At 37.2% G+C, this 21101-nt stretch overlaps 3 protein-coding genes across 4 annotated transcripts; 1 reads left to right on the top strand and 2 right to left on the bottom strand.

Annotated features, from left to right (window-relative positions):
- Nucleotides 1-2322: 2322 nt before the first annotated feature.
- On the bottom strand, nucleotides 2323-3265 carry LOC136224756 (uncharacterized). Its single transcript, XM_066013178.1, has 3 exons — nucleotides 3190-3265; nucleotides 2689-3099; nucleotides 2323-2584 (listed from the first exon to the last, which is right to left on the bottom strand). Exons 1-3 carry the CDS (start codon nucleotides 3253-3255, stop codon nucleotides 2456-2458), a joined length of 606 nt encoding a protein of 201 aa, XP_065869250.1. The 5' UTR covers nucleotides 3256-3265; the 3' UTR covers nucleotides 2323-2455.
- A 3364-nt stretch (nucleotides 3266-6629) lies between these two features.
- Nucleotides 6630-12765, top strand: LOC136222383 (uncharacterized). Of its 2 annotated transcripts, XM_066010100.1 has the most exons (14): nucleotides 6630-6785; nucleotides 7441-7849; nucleotides 8088-8179; nucleotides 8760-8918; nucleotides 9009-9345; nucleotides 9643-9755; nucleotides 9841-9913; nucleotides 9988-10211; nucleotides 10316-10372; nucleotides 10475-10613; nucleotides 10792-10923; nucleotides 11005-11175; nucleotides 11601-11660; nucleotides 11736-12765. In XM_066010100.1, exons 1-14 carry the CDS (start codon nucleotides 6739-6741, stop codon nucleotides 11880-11882), a joined length of 2160 nt encoding a protein of 719 aa, XP_065866172.1. In that variant the 5' UTR covers nucleotides 6630-6738; the 3' UTR covers nucleotides 11883-12765. The 2 variants fall into 2 exon arrangements, with proteins under 2 accessions (XP_065866172.1, XP_065866173.1); XM_066010101.1 differs by lacking the exon at nucleotides 6630-6785 and having other exon boundaries at nucleotides 7716-7849; nucleotides 7992-8179.
- Nucleotides 12766-12810: 45 nt separating this feature from the next.
- On the bottom strand, nucleotides 12811-20084 carry LOC136222386 (protein MODIFIED TRANSPORT TO THE VACUOLE 1). Its single transcript, XM_066010102.1, has 5 exons — nucleotides 19439-20084; nucleotides 18033-18779; nucleotides 17636-17791; nucleotides 16315-17274; nucleotides 12811-13243 (listed from the first exon to the last, which is right to left on the bottom strand). Exons 1-5 carry the CDS (start codon nucleotides 19643-19645, stop codon nucleotides 13202-13204), a joined length of 2112 nt encoding a protein of 703 aa, XP_065866174.1. The 5' UTR covers nucleotides 19646-20084; the 3' UTR covers nucleotides 12811-13201.
- Between the last annotated feature and the right edge of the window lie 1017 nt (nucleotides 20085-21101).

Here is a 21101-nt window from a genome sequence, read left to right as displayed (position 1 = left end):
AATGTTTATCCATGATCAACTACACCCTGATCAAGCTCAGTACACCGAACCCGATGTCAAAATTAACGTGCGGGGGCGACCTAAGGTGAGCAAATCCACAAAACGTATGCCGAGTTCTTGGGAATATAATGAAACTCGTCGTGGACGGGCTCGTTCTACTAGTTCATCTAGGAGTCGTGGTAGAAGTGGCAGAATTAGCTCGTCATCCTCGGTACATAATGCTGCCTCATCAGGTAAATTATATCTGATAAACCTAACTTTTTTTTATAACTGCTTTGCAATATAGAGTTGTTTTACACTAATATACATGAATGCAGATGGAAAAACGTATCATGGTTCTGAATTCGTACATTCCGATAAAATAGTTGGCATAATTAAACCATACGTCGAATCATACTACGACGTTGTAGGTGATGGAAATTGTGGTTTCCGTACGGTAGCAACTTACATTTTTGGTGACGAAGAAGCGTGGCAGACAGTTAGGCATCACATTCGAAATGAAGTAATTGCTAACCGTTGTTTGTATCAAAGAGTGTTTGTTGATACTGTTGATGCAGCTCTTCGTAGAGTAAGTTGGGACGGTGCAGGTTGTACGCCGGATTATTGGATGATCGTTTGGGATGACTTGTGGCCGGTTGCTACCATGTACAATTCTGCTATCATGTTATTTGGCTTCTCAGGTGGGGACACATTAGCGTTGTGTGGTACTATCTTACCATTGTATACCGCATCGACTGCTACAAGACCATCACGTGAGATTTGTATAGCTCATTTAGGGAATCACTGCCAGCACTACATACGTTTAAATTTATCGCCTAACTTTCCGGTGCCCCCTATAGTACACTGGTGGTTTGTGCACCGAGGCCAAAGCGTTGTAGGATGGGAGCGCTTCTATCAGGATAGGGTGACACAGTGGACCAGATTGGCCCAACTTAGGGGATATTAGTGGTTGATATTCTGTAATGTTACAGGTGAATTCTGATGAATTATGTGTGGTTCTGTAATGTTACAGGTGAATTGTGATGAATTATGTGTGGTTCTGTAATGTTACAGGTGAATTCTGATCAATTATGTGTGGTTCTGTAATGTTACAGGTGAATTCTGATGAATTATGTGTGGTTCTATCAGGATAGGGTGACACAGTGGACCAGATTGGCCCAACTTAGGGGATATTAGTGGTTGATATTCTGTAATGTTACAGATGAATTTTGTGTGGTTCTGTAATGTTACAGGTGAATATTGATGAATTTTATGTGGTTCTGTAATGTTACAGGTGAATTGTGATGAATTTTGTGTGGTTCTGTAATGTTACAGGTGAATATTGATGAATTTTGCTACTTCAGTTATCCACATTCCAACGTCTATATTCCAACGTCTATATTCCAACGTCTATATTCCAACGGCTATATTCTCCATCTATAAAATTAAACAATGTTGCTACTTCAGTTATCCACATTTACTCTTTACATTACGATCAACGAAAACTCTCAAACATAAATGGCTTCATCTGATTTTACCAACGAGTTCCCTAATTTTCCTCCCGAGAAAAGCATAGTTTCAACTTTGAATAAGTCTGATTGCACGACGAAGATGCTTGATTATCAATACTACGCAATCCGTGTATATGGAGAGACATTTGTGAGTCCAACAATGTTCCATCCTGAATTTCCATTTATGTTTTGCTTCAAGCTTCCGTCTGCTGGTGAGTTTCCAATATACTCACTACACATGCTGTGGTTCTTATGTTATATGTATTACATGCCTTTTGAATTTGCTCTAGAGGAATGGTTGAACAATTTGAATGAAGGAAATATTCCTAGTCATATTCAAACATTTCTGAAGTGGTTTATGCCTATTGATGACTGGAAAGCTATGTTCGCCAGACTATTGCGTGATAATCAGAGGGGAATCATCCCTAAAAAAAATTTCAACTCCATCATCTTTTTAAGATGGACAGAGTCTGAAATTTCTCATGAGGTTCATCGAACTTATCCTTACTCGATCGTGAAAAATTGGGATCGTTATAAATTAGAGGTTCGAGTACTACAGAGTATCAGCGCTTCAAAGAACGATTACCTGCCAGGACGAGCTTGGCCAAGAAATAGAGGAAATGCTCCATGGAACATTTTTCCTGTGGAATATGAGACGAATATTGCAGAGGAGAAAGAGATATACCTTGCAATACAGTCAGGTGTACCAGCGACATCTTCACCAAACATTCAGGTGTACGAAGAAGATAGTGACTAATGTCTTTTTTTTCCGGTTTATGTCGTTGTAATGTCTTTTTTCAGTTTATGTCGTTCTAATGTATTTTTACAGTTTATGCAGTTTATGTCGTTCTAATGTATTCTTAAATTTGCAATAATAACAAAACATACCACAAAAAAGTACTAAAATATCAATCCACCAAATTCTGTCAAAATAGTACTAAAATACTACAAAATACAGTCATAACTCACTTGGCCAAATGCCAAGCATCCATAATCTCCTCTAACGACTGCCTATATACAATCGCAGCATCCTCGTCCAGATGACTCATGTGATCCAGCACAGTTTCACCCCAGCCAGATAATCGACTAACCCACTGTAAAAAAGTAAGGAACAAAAAACAAGGTTAATATCATTTCACATTTCAGTAAATATCATTTCACATTACTAGACCAGTCAAGAAAACCAAAAATAACTTACAATCTCACTGTTCGAGCGAGTATAAACAGCCGGTCCGGGTGCAACAATCTCCGGAAGTAGACGAGGGTGTGAGTGACGGGTGTACCAATGCATGTACTGATCCTCACAATCTGATGGAGTATGTGCTGGAGTGAATACAGACAGTATAAGGACGGACGACTGGGGAAAAGAGTCCCAAATACCCTGCACCATCACAGCTGGCACCTCTACACGATACTTCAAACTGGTCCACGGGCGAACAGCCTTAGAAAGCTGCAATATCGGTCTAGGAATGGTCTGCACATGTCCAAGCTGTCGAAGGCATCGCCCCGGCATGTACGGCTCGATCACATCCCGATACCGTATCCATCCAGAATATAGAGTCCTCGGGGTCTCAGTAATGGCATCAGGGCCATACGGCATCCACATGACCTACAGATGTATAAAATTACATTAACACATACAAGTAATACACAAATTTGTTTTAATTGAATAATATTTATAATTATAAAGCAAGTATACCTCATCTGCTGTCAACACATCAAGCCGGGCACGAAATGCTCTCAGCCGCTCATCGCTCTTCTCCATCGATATAGATGGCCACAATGAAGCCCTAGGAAGATCCGGGTCAACTGTAACTGCCTCTCGATGTGGCCTGAAGCAAGGAAAATACTCGTAAATCCAGGACTGGAGCAATGTCATACAACCCGTCATCTGCCCACAATCTCCTCTGGTAGCAATACCAAGATGACGGTATAGATATGCTAGTGCAGCTGATCCCCAAGAAAGTCCAACGGCTCCAGCCGCCGAGTCCTGCACCTCTAACAGACAAGAAGGTCGGATGCGGTCACCACTCTTGTCTACGAACAAGGTGGAACCGAGCATCAGCCACGTCCAAGCTATAGCCTGGGTCTCAGGAATCCGATCACCTCCACAGCGCTCCATGACGGAAGTGGCTCGTATACCACCAGAAGCATAATGACGGGCATCTAACTCAACCCGAGTCACCCCAAACAAATCCATCACGCACTCCTTAAGCTCATCAACAGTCGCATCAACAGTCACCATGGCACCATCTACGGGGATGCGCAATATCTCCCACACATCATGCATCAAAATGGTCATCTCGCCAAATGGCATGTGAAATGATGACGTGTCTGGCTGCCACCGCTCAACAAATGCCGTGATCAGTGCAGCATCTATGTGACTGTGCATAATACCAGGTAAATGGAACAAGCCAGATGACTCGATACGCGACTGAATCGTCCGGAAAGAACCACTGTACCATAATCTCAGCTTCGTGCAATACCCTGATCTGGTATGACACCTAAGGACGCCCCTGTCCTGACCGGCCCATATAGCACATGCAATATGTCCCAAAAAGCTCAGGATCACAGCATCATCAAATGGACCCCCGGGGACGGGGTCCTTCACAACCCAGTCATCTTCTACACTCCTCGATCGCTTGCTGCTACCTGAAATTACAGCAAACGGTAGACATTAATTTTTTAGTATATTTTTCAATAATCACGATTAACACAAATACAAATAAACACATTTTTTAATTTCTCTTACCAGAAGAAGATGCTGCGGTAGAAGAAAATCATCCGTCTCGACCCCTCGTCACAACGCCACGATCTATGGGGATAGTATCAGCACTAGGACGATGCATAGAAGCATCCCCGTCCATGTCTATACCAGCCGCCTCATCCCATCCCTCAGCACGCTCCGCCTGTGCAGCATGTGCCCTCCGGGCGTCCGCCATAAACCGCTGCTGCTCCTCCCGGTCCCGCCGAGCAGATGCAGTAACAGGACGTGAAGACGTGCGTCTAGGGTCAGCTCCCTCCTTATCCTGTAATATTATTTATTTATAAGGTATATTCAATTTAACATAATTTTTTTTTCTATACGTTCGGGTTTGCCTACGCCCGGTCCGTGCAATTTTTTTTAAAAAAAATTCAAAATTTGCCCCTTTTTGGCCTGGGCGGGTGATTTACACCACCTACCCTAAGGGCCAAACGGGTGCGGCGCACCAGTCGGCCTTAGGGCCGACCAGTGCGCCGCAAATGTTTGGCCCTTAGGCCAAACGGGTGGCGCATGCGCCCCACCATAAGGTGGAGTGCATGCGTTGTACGCGTTCCACCTTAAGTGGAACGCGTACGTCGAGCGATCCACCCTAAGGTGGATCGCATGCGCCGCGCGCTCCGCCTTACGGTGGAGCGCGTGCGCCGTGCGATCCACCTTAGGGTGGATCGCTCGACACGCTGCATCTCCACCTACGGTGGAACGCATAGTTCATGCGTTCCACCGTAGGTGGAGATGGATTCCGGCGCCCGCCTAGGCGAAATTCTGGGATTTTAATCCCGAATTTTGGCCCGATTACTCACGATTTTGATAATTTTTTTTATGGAAATACTTACCGTAATACCCATGTATCCTTTGCCGATGCCTCCTCTTCGTGCCATCTCGTTTTTGGTCGGTTTTTTTTAGAATGGAAAAGATGCTGAGAGGATTTGGAATTTCAAAACTTATGTTTGAAATAATGAGAAGGCCAAAAAGGTCAATACAGGGTGGTGAACCGGAATTTTAGTGCGGTATATAGTCGCCCACTAAAATAAAAGTTATGAAGTGTAGATGTGAAGCTGTCGGTTGTGCCGCTTTTGATGTTTCTCTTTTTACAGGTTCTAATTTTGATACACTTGACCATTGTACTTCACATCACCATCTCATTTTCTTGAAAAAACAATAAACATTAAATAATGATCCAACCAACTTTTCAGTAGCTTAAGACAACCTTTTTCCTACAATAATTTTAATTAATAATCAACAATTTTAGGTTTAATTCCAATTAAAAGTTCAATTATGAGGCTAACATTGTTGATAATTATTAATTAAAAAAGAAAAATAATGGTTTGGCGTGTGGAGAGCATGAGCAGAAATTAAGTAATATATTGAGAGATGAGTGCCGTGTCTGAAAATGCAAGCAGAGCAATGAAATTGGTATGAATAGCCGCCACACCCTAGTAATTTAGCCGGTAGAAACCGATCCGGAGGTAGCTAAAATAAAATATTATTGAAACTCGTTTCGTTGAACCGCTAAACCGGAAAACCGGTTGTGGGTTAATGGGTTTCACATTTCAAAATTTTAGCCTTATTTTTTTTTAATCTAATTTTTTTTAAGGAAAGAAAATCTAAATTTAAGTTTGATTTTACTATTATATTTTTAATAACTCATTAATAAATTAATCGCTAGATAAGTTTTTTTTTTTTTTTTTAAGAAACTAGATAAGTTTTTTTAGGAAATTGAGAATTTATGCATTATAAGAACTTTATTAATTTAGTCCTTAGTCATATTTTCAATTTTTTCCATATTGATAGAGATATTACAATTTTTTTATTTTCGAATTTATAGTTTTATAATGCTTAAAATTTCTAATTTCTAACTCTATACTTATAATTTCCAATTGAGTTTCACTTTATATTTCGTATATCCTATTTTCAATCTACGAAAGTATATTTTAGGATTAGTTATGTACTGTAATTTTTATTTATAAATTACTCTTTTCGTCTCTCGGTGGATTTCAAGTTTCATGTTGAGTTTCTATTGAATTTATCAATCAATTAATTAAGGATTTGAGAGGAAAATTTTAATTTCATTAATGTTTTTCTATGTTAAAATGTTAAATAAAACTAAAAACAATAATTTTTAGAGAATTTTTTTGAACTCTGATTTAACATTCGGTTGATTCCATAACCTTTTATCCCTACTCGTTCTTTAACCGGTCCGGTTGCTATAACCATGGTAAAAACAATTAATTTTCCGTTCTTAAAACATAGCCCAAAATCCACAGTTTTGCACAAGAATCCAAGAAACTTGAATACTACTACTAAAAACGGCTGGCGGGAGATAAATCCAATGCCTATTGCCTCTTTTATCATTATTAACTACCAACCAACAATTTTGATAAAACCAAACCAACCCCTTCCTCGATTCCTACGCTCACTCTTTAAAAGCTTCGATGCGTTCCATTCTACTTTCTTTTTTTCTTCTCTTCGTTCTTCTATCACTCCATGGCTTCCCATTGCTCTCTCCAATCCCCCAAACAATTTCTCTTCCAGTAAGCTTTCTCCCTCTTTATTTACTTTTTACTTTCTTTCTGCGCAGGATCACATTGATTTATTCTAACTAACTTATTGTTTTCTAGTACTTCGTTATTGTCTGCAATTTTAAATACTGTTGGCTGCGTCCACATGTGAGCTTGGACTTTTCCTTTTTCCAAGATTTTAGTAGGAACTGATTTGAATGCAACTTGAATTCTATCCTGGGCTTTTAATTACTGCGATTGTTCTTGATACATTTTAGGGATCGGGAAATGGAGTCAGTAATAGTAGAGAGGAACGATTTCTACGGGCTCACGCTCAACAAACCATGTTTCTGGAAAGATTGTACTATTTTGAAGTTATTTTAGGATATGTAATGTACTTTGTTAGAACTAACAAAGATAAATGTGTGACATCAGAAAAAGTAAATATTTTAAAACTGCTTTCTGTTGCTTGAAGACCCTCAAATTGACAGATTACAATAGATATTTTCTTGTTTCTGCTCGCAGTTTTAAAATTTTAATAAAATGAACAGTTTGTTTCAACAAAACAAGAAGAAACTTAAGGTTTACATGCTTATGCCCTACGATGAAAGATCCCAACAAATTGTTATTGTAAATGAGTGTGCTCAACTATTCTCATAATTGATTGGTTGTGCTTCTGATGTCACAGAAAGTCTTTCGGGTCAAAAATCAAAAGGACCAAGGGTGATCCACCTAAGTTGTTGAAGTTAAACAAGAAGGAACTTGGGGATTTTCACTACTCTAAGAAGAGTGTTTCACTTCAGCTTTTGTTTGCAAATTACACTTCTTCACGCTCTGCTTATTTGAGAGCATTATCAACTATGGCCTCTTCTTCTGCTGAAGAAACTAATGATGACAGTAGTCCTACCACAGCTATAGCTGAGAATGATGAAATTGAGTTCAATCGAGTTAATTGTCTTGTGTGGGTCTTGCATGAGTCTGCTGCAAGTTTTTCCCAAGCGGTTCAGTCACTTGAACTGGCAGGAAGTAATGCAGAGCTTGCAATGGCCTGGAATGGGAAAGATGTCCATGAATGGCACAGAAATATCGCTTATCAGGTACATGCATATCGAATCAGGGAATTAAGAACTTATATCTCTTCGTTTTTTACGTAACAGGCTTTTTAGACTGATATCATAATGTGCATTCATTCTCATGTTTCTGCTCCTATTTCTTCTTTGCATTTAACAATAATCACAGAGGTAATTTAATTGAGTGGAGGTGGAACAATCTTTATGAATCATTAGAAGGCATGAAAAATTGGATCAAGAATCATTGACTATTATGGCTGTCCAGGTAGCTGTTTATGCTTTGTTGAAAATGGCAATTGATGTAGAGATTTTGCTTTCTCTTGACCGTCGCAACAATGCATCCCCAGTTAAAGACATGTGAGTGATTTTTTCTCCCTTTTCTTCCAATATTCTTCATCTAATGGAGACATGTAACACCAGAGGATGCTTATCCCTTCAAAAGATATTTTCACTGGTGCTTTTGCAACTTTTGAAAGATCACTTTCATACTAAAGTTAGAAGTAAAATTTTGAGTTTTAGGCCACGTTCGTTTGCTTAGTAAAATAAGTCAAACCGAAAATTTTAGGTAAGTCAATTGGAAAATTTATGAAGAAAATGAGGAAAATATCTTTTGAAAAGAGAAACATTCTACTAAGCTTTTGGAGTCCTACTCCATTCCTTCTTAGCCTTCGGAAAACATTAGCCACCCACCACTTCTTCATGTTTTCCGGTGTTGTAGCCAAACACCGGGAAATGTTTATTTTCCAAAACAATACCTTCCATTACCCAATATTTACTCAATATTTTCCGACAAACAAATGAGGCCTTAAAGTTTTGACCTGACCAGGTTGTTATTTTTATTTTTGAACCAGCATGATGTCTCATTTCAATGTAATGTAACCATTGATAATAAAGATAGCAATGCAGTCTAATGCTTTTGTTCCTTCATTTACTTTAGCTTGACCCCAAAGATAAACTTGCTGGGAGAGTACATTGAAAGCGAACTGAAGATGAAGCATGTGGAATTGGTTCAATGGTTTAGAGTGGTGGAATTGCCCCGTATAGCTTGTTTTTTTATTCCCTTACTGAAGAAGTGGACTATGGAATATGCTGGAAGGTTTGTTTAGACAATCCTCTGCTCTTAGCTTGATGCAGTTCACATATTGTTATTGAGTTGTGAATTTAGCACCTAGATATATGTATTCAGTGGTGTAGCAGGAATTATTGTAGCAATAAGCTGCTGTACTGCTGTCGGAAAGCTGAGTTCTGGAAGAATTTCTTGTCCTATGTGTACACTATCAATTGAGGATGTATTGGTAGAGCTTATGGATCTTTCACATAGTCTTGTTGAAGTCAATAAATTGCACCAGTTAGCAACTGAGGCGGGATTTGAACTTGACTTCCTATCACATTTTGGAGGAAAGGTTCTTCCTTGCAATGAAATTGAAGAGCTAGAATTCTGGATTGGCCTGGCTCAGAAAAAGCTCTCAGCAGCATTCTTCAAAGAAAGTGTAGTTGTCAAAACAGAAGATAGTCTTCAAAAGGTCAAATCTCTGGTCCATAAAAGTTTCCTGACTGCTGTTTGAACCAAAAAAAAAAAGTTTCCTGACCAATTTTTTTAGAAACATTGATTTATTTAGAGGACTGATGGCTCATTTCCAGGAGACCAGTTTTAAGACATAAAACATAATGATAAAATCCAAATTCTAATCTGATATATAGAAATTCCTCCGTAGCTAGTAGGTTTCTAATGTTAGAAAACTTATGGCAGTTTGCAGTTTCTAAAGTAGATCATCATTCTTTCATTTGAGCAATGGATTACAGTTTCTTAAAAGTTTCAGGCGGATAGTTTGGCAACTCTTGGACTCTTTGCATATTTGGGAAGAAAGACTAGATTGTTCTTATTAAGGTCGGGTGTCAAGGATCTTGACGAGCTGGTTAAAGACTTCCTCAAGTAACTTCACACTTTTGCTGTGTTGAATATTTGATATATTTTTTCAATATAAATCCTATAACAAGTCGAATAATTTGCCTATCAGTTATATGGAGTGTGGTATCCTCTTTACTTACCCTGAACTTGCTTCTGTATCAGCATATGAAAGTTTCATGGAGGTAAGCATGTTGTATCATGATGTTGATGGAAATGAGTTATTTGATGTGTCCTGAAGTAGAATAAATCCCTGTAGGTAGTAACTGATGAAATTGGATGGCTTGAGTTTTATGATGCTTATTTTCCTCTGAGCAATCAAGAAAGGAAAAGGTCAAAGCAGTATCCAATTCAAGCAGAGAAAGATATTATATTATCCACAGTATTTACAGTTTGCTATGATTGTTTCTCCGGATTTGCTCACTTCATTCGATCAGCTCAACAGCCCTTAAAAGCAGAATCACTAGAATTTTTGCTCCGGAGGTTGTAAATAATGTTGTAACTTAAGCTTTACTTGTTTGTGCAATTTTTTCATCTGCCGCAGTGGCAAATTATTTTATAACATTCTGCACTCTATTTATTTTCAGCCAAAGCCTATTGACTGTGTGTCTGGAAGATTACCAGGCGGTTTATGCTAGACCTTGGTAATGCTGTCTCTTTTGAATGGTACATCATATTCAAAGCATTAAAATTGAACTATGATGCAAATATTTACAGTAACTGTGCTTTTGTAAATTCTATTCCAGTGAATCACATAAGATTGCTGAAGCTGGTGTTTCTGATCACATCCTGGGTGTGGGAATAAAGGGCACAAGCAAGTATTCTATGGCACTGGAAGCACAACAAAAGCGAGGAGTTGAACATGAAGAAGTTAACCTGAAAAAGGTGTCATTTCCAGATAATATCAAAAGATTATTTCAGTTAAGAAAGATGTGCAAATTGAAATTTATCTGTGCACATAGGTCGGTCTGGGTCCATATATGTCTGCCAATTTGTTGAATAGTTGTGTATTTCTAGTTGGTGTCCCATGTTTCTCTTAACTTCTACATCCATGTACTTGTAGGAGCATGCTGGAAGCTCTAATATGACAAACGTAATAACCTTGGCGGAGGCACCTACCACCTCAACCCAATCAAATTCTGTGCATACAAGTTTAATAAGGAGATACAGAGTCAAATTAGCATCTACAAGTTCCGTAAGCACAATATTACTGCTTTCCATGTAGACGAGCATATCTGAAATAAAATTGGTCATTGCTAACTGATTTGTTTTAAAGGATGTATGGATGGGAACTCAGTTGCTCTTTGAAGATATCATAGATGCTTTGGAACTACTCCTAAAGCAATTGAAGGGTCATAAAGTTTCAAGAAGGGAAAGAGGGAAGTTAAAGAGAACAATGAATGACATTGCTACGCTTGTTCCAATTACAATCCTAATGCTAATTCCTGTAAGCCCTTCGTCCACCTTACTCCTCTTTTCAAATTCTAATCTTAAGATATTTGACATCATGATGCTGCAACTACTTGCTTATGTCAGGCTATTCTAAAAGTAACCTGGCTAAATTTTCTTTGAAGATTACTTGAGTCATTGGAACCTTCCTTTTTTTCTCTTTTTTCGTAAAAGAAAGTACCTACTCCATAAGGTTACCTGTATGTATCATTTTCTCATCTGCATAAATTCATTTCTTCCTTCTCATCCTCATACATTTCCGGCTTAGCAACAAACAATCTGCACACCCTGTACCAATGATTAGATACTCATATGATATTGTACATGATGAACACGAAGTGGATAACATGAATCCAGAATTAGAAGTGTAGAACAATCCTTGAAAAAAAGTTAATTCTTCCTCATCTTCGTCATTATGATCAGGTCTCTGCTGTAGGCCATGCAGCCATGCTAGCAGCCATCAAAAGATACTTGCCACAACTGGTAATCCCTTGTACACTTATTCCTATTCTGCTAGTTCTGACCTGTGCTAATCCTATTTTTATTAACTGTGATTAGATCCCTTCTCCGTATTCTTCTGAGCGGCTTGATGTTGTGAAGCAACTTAACAGAACTAAGAAGATGGAAGTTCGATCATGGAGCAACCTTCAAGATCCATCTTCCAGAATCAACTTCAATGATCAACCGTCTAAACCTGTTGTGTAGTAAAGGTTTCTGTAATAGTTGCTCACAGGAATGCAAATCCAGTAGAGATGCTATGACGGTCGCTTAACTTTTGATTATTGTTTAACTACCGTTACTAAACTTCAAATTGTACTATAAAAGTAACTGAACATTGAATTTTATTCCACTTTAGCCACTGTTATAACTTTCCAAGTCTATGCCAGAGCGGACAAAGTCCTGTCAGAGTACAAGAGATATTATGTCAGTTCTACTAATACCATGTCAGCAACATAAACACTTACAGACCATGATCGGAGAGTATGTTGCTGACATGATATTATTGGATTTGATTTTGAGTAACTCCGGATCTGACATTCTGAGTCCATAGTGAAAGTAATGCCACATCATATCTCTGGTATTAATTTAGTTGAAAGTTTATAGCAGTGACTTTAGTGGAACAAAAACTATCAAGTTATTTTTATGATACAAATTGAAATTTACTGTACCGTAATGAAACAATAATCAAAATTGAGCAATCTATGTTGCATTTACCCCATGCATGTAAATAGTAAATAAATTTTATAATGTGTATATAGATATATAACATAAACTTATAACTTGTTAATGAACCAGACTTGTAATTTGTAAATACACATACTGATACATGTAATAATGTAAATTGGGAGCTTACAGAGTGCCTTGCTTCCATTTTCCTTCCAAATCTACTTGCCAAAAATCTGTAAGAAATTTCTACACAGACATGCTTTTCTTCAATACTTTATGTTTAACTAAACTTGAAACAACAAATTGCACTTATGATCTTCTAAGTATAAGTTTTTTTAACAAACTCATCTTCTCTTTGATTTCTCGATTCTGGCAATAACAGTTACCAGTTCTCAGTTAATCCTTTTAACACGATCCTGGCAATAACAGTTACCAGAATGGACATATGGACGACAGTACAAACAAATTACAGCTCAAACAGGGTCTTTTATTGACTATGTTCAAATACATGTACCACAAATATTCTCGTGAGAGTGGGGAAATAAAAACACAAGCTCAGAAGGGGGGGCAAAAACTAAACTATACAAATCCATGAGGGAAAAAAACAACATAGAATTGACACTGGATAAAACAACTAAAACCACATGATCTCACTTCCTAATCTCCAAACAGATAATCTAGTTCCGGGATCTCCCCACGCCATTGTCGGCAATCACATTTTCATGGAAACATGCCACTCTGTTGATATTCCATTATTTGCAAAGAATGTTTGATCTGGTTGTATCTATGCTTCAAATAAATTATCGAACCAAGTTCCAAGGTGTCCGATAAAGGTTCAACATACGAAGATTGAAGGTTCAGGCCACTTTTCTTGGGTCACGAGCTGCTGCAAGGTGGTCCTACAAGGCAGAGAGAGAACATGAACATTTAGCCGCAAATATGCTTCATAGTAACAATAAAAGAAGAAACTCAGGCACTATGCAGAAGATCATGGCCTTGTCAGGAGCATCACATTATGTATTAATTGAAAATAAAATACTTACAATAGTGCCTAAGTTTTGCAACGATAAAAAAGTTCAAATGAAGAGTGGATGGGTGAAGAACTAAACAAAGGGAAAAAGATGTCAAACAGTTTCTGACACTCATAATAGTTAAGGGCGCACTAAGGCGCTAAGGGGTCCTGGAGCCTAGGCGCAAAGCGCGCACCTGATGAACATGAGGCGCCGAAAATAATAAAAATATATATAGAAAATCTACATATCAATATTTGATACTAATATCACTAATACTCCATTAATAGTTAAAGCATAAGTCATGGTGAACCAAAAAACACACTTATAAATAATATTAAATGTCAAAAACACCAAGTTAAGTGCATAGAGACATATACTTAACCTAAGTACCTAACTAATGCTAATAACCTAATAAGCATTCATTGTCAATCGAAAAGAACTAAAAAAAACTAATAATCATCATCAAGATCCTCCTCGAGGTTAACACCATCCTCTCCAAAGTTTCCACTATCATTTTCATCTCCAATTTCCTCCTTTTCACATTCATCCTGCTTCTCCTCATCTATAACTGACATAGATGGTCTAGCTCTCACATGACGAGTTATTTTTCTTTTTCGTTTTGCTTAGCCTTAACACCTGAGGTGGAAGCAACACTTCTGCTTCAACTTCGAGTTGCATATATTTCATCCTCAAAACCACTAGCTCTAGCAACTGCCCCCCAAGTTAAATCATCATCCTCAAACACTAAATCATCATCTTCATCATTATACCTATCAACCATTCATTACTGTCATCTATATTCTTCAAAGACATGAGATCAATGCGATCTTGCGTCTCATATCGATGTATGAATGCCCGATTATATTTCACAAGTACCAAGGTGTTCGAACATTGTTGGGCTAGCTTATTTCTCCTCTTAGATTAGATCAATGGCTGAGATTAATCAACCGTTCAAAAACACCCTAATCAAAACAATAAATGATACTGAGCCACACCTTGATAAGAGCCTCCTAAGCCCAAGTGAGGCGCACAAGGCTTTTAAACTGCGCCTCCCCTAGGGAATTAAGGCTCACTACCTTGAGCCTTGCGTCAGGCCGCGCCTTTAACAGCTATGCTGACAATCACCAATCACTTTCTCAATTTCTCAAAAGGTACCTTTTTTGTAGCACAAGTTTACACCAGAGTAGTAAAGCATCCTTCTCCCAATTTATAGACACAGAATCAACCTGTAGCTATTCATGAAACCTCACTGCTCAATGCTGGTCAACCTTAATAATTCTCCTTAATTAATATAGCAACTCCTACTTTCCTTACAAGAGTGCAAGGACAATTAAAAAAACTAATCCCCCAGCTCAAATATACAGGTCTGGTTGGTTTCAGATACATACTTGATTCTTAATTTGACTGATCTAGCCAAACAATTTTATTCAGCAGTTCGAAAAGAAACAAGATGATTTACAATGTCGATATGTAGAAGCAGCTTGAACCTCAACCATAATAATTCTCCTCTAGCAGACCGTTGCTCATCTTTCAGTTCCTCCCCAGACCAAAGACATTCCTTCCCTAACACATTCCCCAAAAAAAAATTCTATCCTATGATTTTTCTAGTATTTTTTTTTTTTTTTGGCATAGCTTCGAGATATTTCATTAGTTGATTGAGTCCATACAGTATCATGGAAGAGATCCCTATCGGTCAGATACTTGGCATTTGATTTGTAAAGATGCTCAGCAACAAAAACTATGTCAGAATCTTAGTCCTGACATTAAAACCCTATCCAGTATCACAACAGTTTAGTGACGGTGTTTGGGAAATATGGATACCATCCAGAAGCAACAATCATAAGGCAGGGAAACCTAACCTGATTATCATAGCTCGAGCCTAGTAGGTTTTTGGTTGACTCTAAATCAACCCAAACTCTTCTATTGTCTGATGGAAATATTCTTAAAAATAAAGATTATTCCTTTCAATTGATGCTTATATCTTTTCTATTGCATAAGATCTATATGCTTGAGGACAAGCACGTGAGAAAAATGGCTCTGAACACAAGTCTCAACTACCAAATCAGGATTCAACACTAGGAATGGTTATGTTAGCATCCCATTCCTCTCAACACTCTTCTTTCCTTTTTGTCTCTATCTATTCTATTTCAGAGAGCTAGTATCAGCCACTGAAATCAAAACATTCTAACAAACAGAAGAGAGAGTGCACTTTACAACATAATGTGAAAACTAGAATAATGTATTTGGCAATTGAATTGAAAAGTTAGAGCCAGGGAAATCCACAATGACATCACATTATGTACCATGAGCAAAATGTCACAATTTCCTAGCCATTGAGGATTTTATATATGCAACATCTTCAAACCAATTCCAACCCAAGCCACTCCCACACTAAGCAAAGAAAATATGAAGTCTTTTCATCACTCTTACCTACTGCTCTCTCCTCACCATCCCACTTCCAATGACAAAAACTCAATACTAACATCAAGAAAGCCGGAAAGGGAACAAAACATAGACTTTTGAAAAGCCAACTAGGAATTCTATTAAGAGCATCTCCAATAGAGGTTGCTATAAAGATTGCCCAAAATTAACACATCATATTAAAATAAAATATTTTATTTTATAACTCATCCATATCACTTTTGGGCAACTTTTGTTAAAAAGCACTCCAATAGTAAGCAACTTTAAAAGTTGACACAATGACCCCACAAACCATTACTTTATATATACATTTATTTTCATCATAAATGTTGTCATAAAAATGGACCAATAGTAGACAACTAAATCATTTTTTTATATTAAAAAAAAGGTAAGCACCCTTGTTAGAAGGTTGCCAAAAAGTGGTAATCTTATACGAGACTTTTAACTACCAACTTCAGGAAAATCAACAACTATTCATGAATTTAAAGAGAAAATTTACACAACAGCCAAAGATCAAGTTTGGAGCTAAGACTTACAGAGATAAAATCAAAAGCTCGGGTATCTTCTTTCTTTGATTTGTTCATTGTTGAAGTAGGAGCTTGATTTGGATATTGAAAAATGTCAGGAAGTGGTGAGGCATTTACATCACCAGTAGTTCCAACGGAATGATTATATCCAGGATTTTGTCCATTCATGTTATTTAAGTGTTGGAAGTTGGACATTGTTGCCAAATATTGTTGTTGAGTAAGGAAACCTCCCATAGCAGCAAAATTTATTGGCTGCATCTGATAAGCTGGATTTAACATGTAGCCAGGAGGTACATTGAATGGCACAGTACCAGAAAACATTGGATTTGCATTCATCCCGGTAACTTGAGAACCAAGTGCGCTAGTTAAAGGATCATTTGAGAGCTGATGTCCAGAAGGATTACTAGAATCAGAAAAGATACTATCAGGAAGCATCACAGAAGCAGTTCCTTGCTGCTTCACCTTTGAAACACTATCATTAATGGACATGCCTGCCATTAAATCATCAACATCTGTTTTATTATTTTGTTCCTGCAGAAGTTCAGAACTCGAACCAAATATATCAAATGACTCCAGTCCGCTTTTACTTGGCGTATGATTCTCGTTAGTAACTGGCTTACTATCCATTGTCATCCCAGAAAAGAGATCATCTACATGTTCTTTGCTTTCATTAGTGTGGAATGAGACGTCGGCAAAAGGATCATCATCACTTTTTTGTTCCTCGGAATTGAAACCTGGGCTATAACCATCCCCAAATAGATCATCTATTAAAGGACTTTTCATGGGTGCTGTCAGATCCTCTGTCTTTTGACCATTTAGGTTCTTCATATCATCTGTTTCGAAGAAATCATTTGTATCTCCTGTATCTATTAAGTCAGGCATTTGAACAGAAACGGTCTCAACCTTTACGGACTTTTCTGAATTGCCCAGCACACCACCTGTTGGTTTTCCACCCAAAAGACTTAATACCTGTTAAAAGTTAGTATTCAATTAGAAGCCAACTCTACTGATTTTTCCAAAGCAAGAAGCGCAACTGTGATCTAGATATTTGATAAAGAAGTTGAAAGATAGAAGTTTCATGGCAGCAATCTCTAACGCAATGTATAATTATGCATCAAATATATTGCACTTCTCTATTAATAAGAATTTGTCCTTCATGAACCATGTTTACAGTGATGCTTGAGAAAAGAGTTGATAAGTGAGGTTGGCATCAAGAGAAGCATTCACAACTTATCACATCTGCATTAACCACAGTTTTCCCTCTCTTTGCCCAGTGGGCAAAAAAAGGCAAATTGGAGGAAAGAAGAGCAGTATCATAAAGAATGGTTACCTTAGCAGATTTTTCCCTGAGTGAAGACTGGGGAGACTCTGAACATCTCTCTACAGTATCTTTATTTTCAATAAAATATGAAGCTACAATTGCAAAATGCTCATCTTCTTGTTTCCTTAAAATTGACTCAAGTACACACACAGCTTTCATGCGAACCTGACAACCAAAAAAAAAAAGAATCATCAAAAAAAATTTAGAGCATGATATTGAACATATGATATAAGAAATTCAAAATGCAACCGGTCATTCATTTATTTATTTATTTTTCTCTAAGAGGACTTTATGACCATATGCCAAGAAATTGATACAGTGCAACAGTAAATAAGCCTGCATTGAAGCTCAAGAAAAAGGGGACTGATTCTCAATTTATAATTAATAGACAAAAAAAGGACCATACCTGCCACGCAGGAGATTGGAGTTTAGACTCGAGGGCATGACTTAGGGCCAATTCATCCAACTTTGCTGCCTCCACTAGAAAAACTTGAATGGCATCACGGGTGGGCTGCAAACGTACACCACCAGATGTAACAATAGTTTCCAACAGCCTCTCCTCACGAGTCTTACCCCCTTTGTAACTTCCACTAGAGTGCCCATTTTTAGTTTCTGAATTTGACACCATATTGTCTTGGCCCCAGGGTCCACTTGCTGCACTATTTGAAACACCAAGACTACCCTGAGTTTCATTGCGTAACTGAACAGGTTCATATCTATCTGAGTGATCATTTTCTAAGGTCAATGACCTCCGTAGATTTGGACTTTTGTAGCTCCCATTATCATTCTTTCTCAACGAATTCCCTTGGGCAAAGCTACTCAGTCCCTGCTTAATAGACGCACTTCCTATACCCACTACCTCGCTGAGAAATGATTTCCTTTCTTCTGATGGCATTTCATAATTCGTGCTCCCAAACCCTTGTATACGTCTGTTAAGATCTTCTGCAGTTGTTGGCTTATTCTCCTCTGAAAAAATAGCAGATATAGCCTCATGAGCTGTGTCCCTCACAGCCTTATTAAGGGCATCCCCTTTCAAAGGATCTGTCTGACCCCTGTAATGAAATAACTGACGAACAGCAGCTGAATGTCTTTGCATTTCCCTCCTGAATTCCACACCAGACTTACCCACAGCATATTTTATCAACCTCAGAGCCTGCAGCGGTTCGAGCATCACACGATCACAAATTCTGAATGATTTATATTAAGAGTGACAATTTACAAATTCTATAACAGGTTAAAATGAGCATGAACAATTTATTCAAGAAATGGTAGTATCATTTCATATAACCACCAGCCAAAAAAATATTTTAATGTAAAAGAATTCACTTTGGGAAATTTCAGCACGAACAGTATTAACCCCTATTTTATATTTATGAACACTTCATAGACACTGAAGTACATCAAAAAAGAAACAAAACCTTGGAATCTAATTAAAGAAACAACTCCCCGCTCAAGTAAGCCTGAGTGCTTTCCTAGTTCCGAGATTAAAAAGGCAAGAAGAGAACGATTTCAAATGCCCGTATTCCCAACATTTTCCAGAAACCCGAAGGACAAACCAAAATATCTACTATTAAACATCAACACTAATGTTTCCGTCCTCCAATTCCTCACACAAGATCGGCAATACATTGAAGGATAGTCTCTTCCCTTTCTGCTCTTTACAATAAATGGCAATAAGAAACATTTCAAATAACTTCTACATGAATAACGGACTAAATTCTTTTAGCAAATCTAACAATATTCCCCTAAAACAAATAAACTAAAGCATCATCTTCGATACCTCCACCCTAAACAAGAAAAAGTTAAGAATACCTTTTGTATAACGATGGGGCTCTTATGTTCAAGCCGCTTCAAGATAAATCCTGATACCTCTTTAACGATACTGATATGAGAAGAGCGCAAGAGCTCACAAACCTCCTCCAGTTTGTAAACAGGCGTAACCTTATCTTCGTCAGAGGTTACCCCGTCGATCATCTTCGATCTCCAGTACGATTCCACCGCTCTTCTACTCGAATCCATTTCTCCAAGTAATCTTTAAATCCAAACAAAACCCTTGACTTCGACAATCAATCAATTAATTAGCTGCTAAGCAATCAAATTCAATACACAGAACGAAAATTCAGCAACTAAATCAGTATATTGACACTCGATCCATGTCTTGAGATTGCGGATGCCAAATTTTCCAAAAAACGAAGATCGAGTCTGAAGCAAGGAGATTGTTTAAATTGAATCAAAAGAAATCGTACGGGTTTAGATTGAAATTAGGTTTTCTGATAGATGGAGATTGGAATTGTAAATGATAGGAATAAAGGAAGGGAGGAAGGGAGGAAGGAAGGAAGAGAGAGAGTAGTCTAGAACAAGTTTTTAGAATCAGAAGTATGAACCAAGATACAGGTCAGCGGGACGACGGAGTGTATGGTTCAGGATTGATATATGCGCTGCCTGTGCATGTTAGCTAATAGACGCTTTCTACTCTTTTAAATTATATTGAACTTTGTTAGCGTTATTAAATAAAAAAAAAAAAGTAATACACGTTTAAAATGCCAAAAGGTTGAATCTATACTATATATAATTACGGAAGCAGAAAGAAATGAGAAGAAGTGTTTTAGAGGTCTTTTTGATGAGTTGTCAACTTAGTAAAAAATCAGATTTAAAATATTTAATTAATTAAAAATAAATATTTAATTAATTAAAAATAACAAATTTATATTTATAATATATTAAATAATTACTAGCCTATTAATTAAAATAATAAAAGAAAGCAAGAGTTACGGGAAGATGAAAAAACACAAAGCAAAGGAAATCCAAAAGTCACAAATCTATACTATATATAATTACGGAAGCAGAGAGAAATGAGAAGAAGTGTTTTAGAGGTTTTTTTGATGAGTTGTCAACGTAGTAAAAAATCAAATTAAAAATATTTAATTAATTAAAAATAACAAATTTATATTTATAATATATTAAATAATTACTACTGGTCTATTAATTAAAATAATAAAAGAAAGCAAGAGTTACGGGAAGATGAAAAAACACAAAGCAAATGAAATCCAAAAGTCACAAATAAACTTCTATATAAAGCATGATAAATAGTATTTCACCATTATATTCATTGGTCACGATAGATAGTATTATATTTCTGAAGGTAAATATTCGATTTTTTTCATATGTTGTAGTTATTTCGTTCTCAATTATGTTGTTGTTTTATTTTTATTAAACAATAGTTGTTATAGTTTCATATTTCAGATTCATTTATGTTGTTACCCAAGTTCTATACCTCTCGCTATCTTATCCATGTTTTCTTTTTTATTTGTCTTTTTTTTTCCCAAACTGATAGCTTCAATTGAAGAAATCCGACAGAAATAGAAGATGCATGAACAACTAAAACCGGAAAACACAAAAGTGTCAAAAATTACAAGAAATTCTTATGTTTCTCAAGGTAATTATTCGATTTTTTTCATATGTTGTAGTTATTTTT

Source organism: Euphorbia lathyris, chromosome 3 (assembly GCF_963576675.1).
Source record: "Euphorbia lathyris chromosome 3, ddEupLath1.1, whole genome shotgun sequence".
Classification (NCBI taxonomy): Eukaryota; Viridiplantae; Streptophyta; class Magnoliopsida; order Malpighiales; family Euphorbiaceae; genus Euphorbia; species Euphorbia lathyris.
Note: the sequence above shows the minus strand (reverse complement) of the source record. Positions and strands in the feature narration are given on the sequence as shown.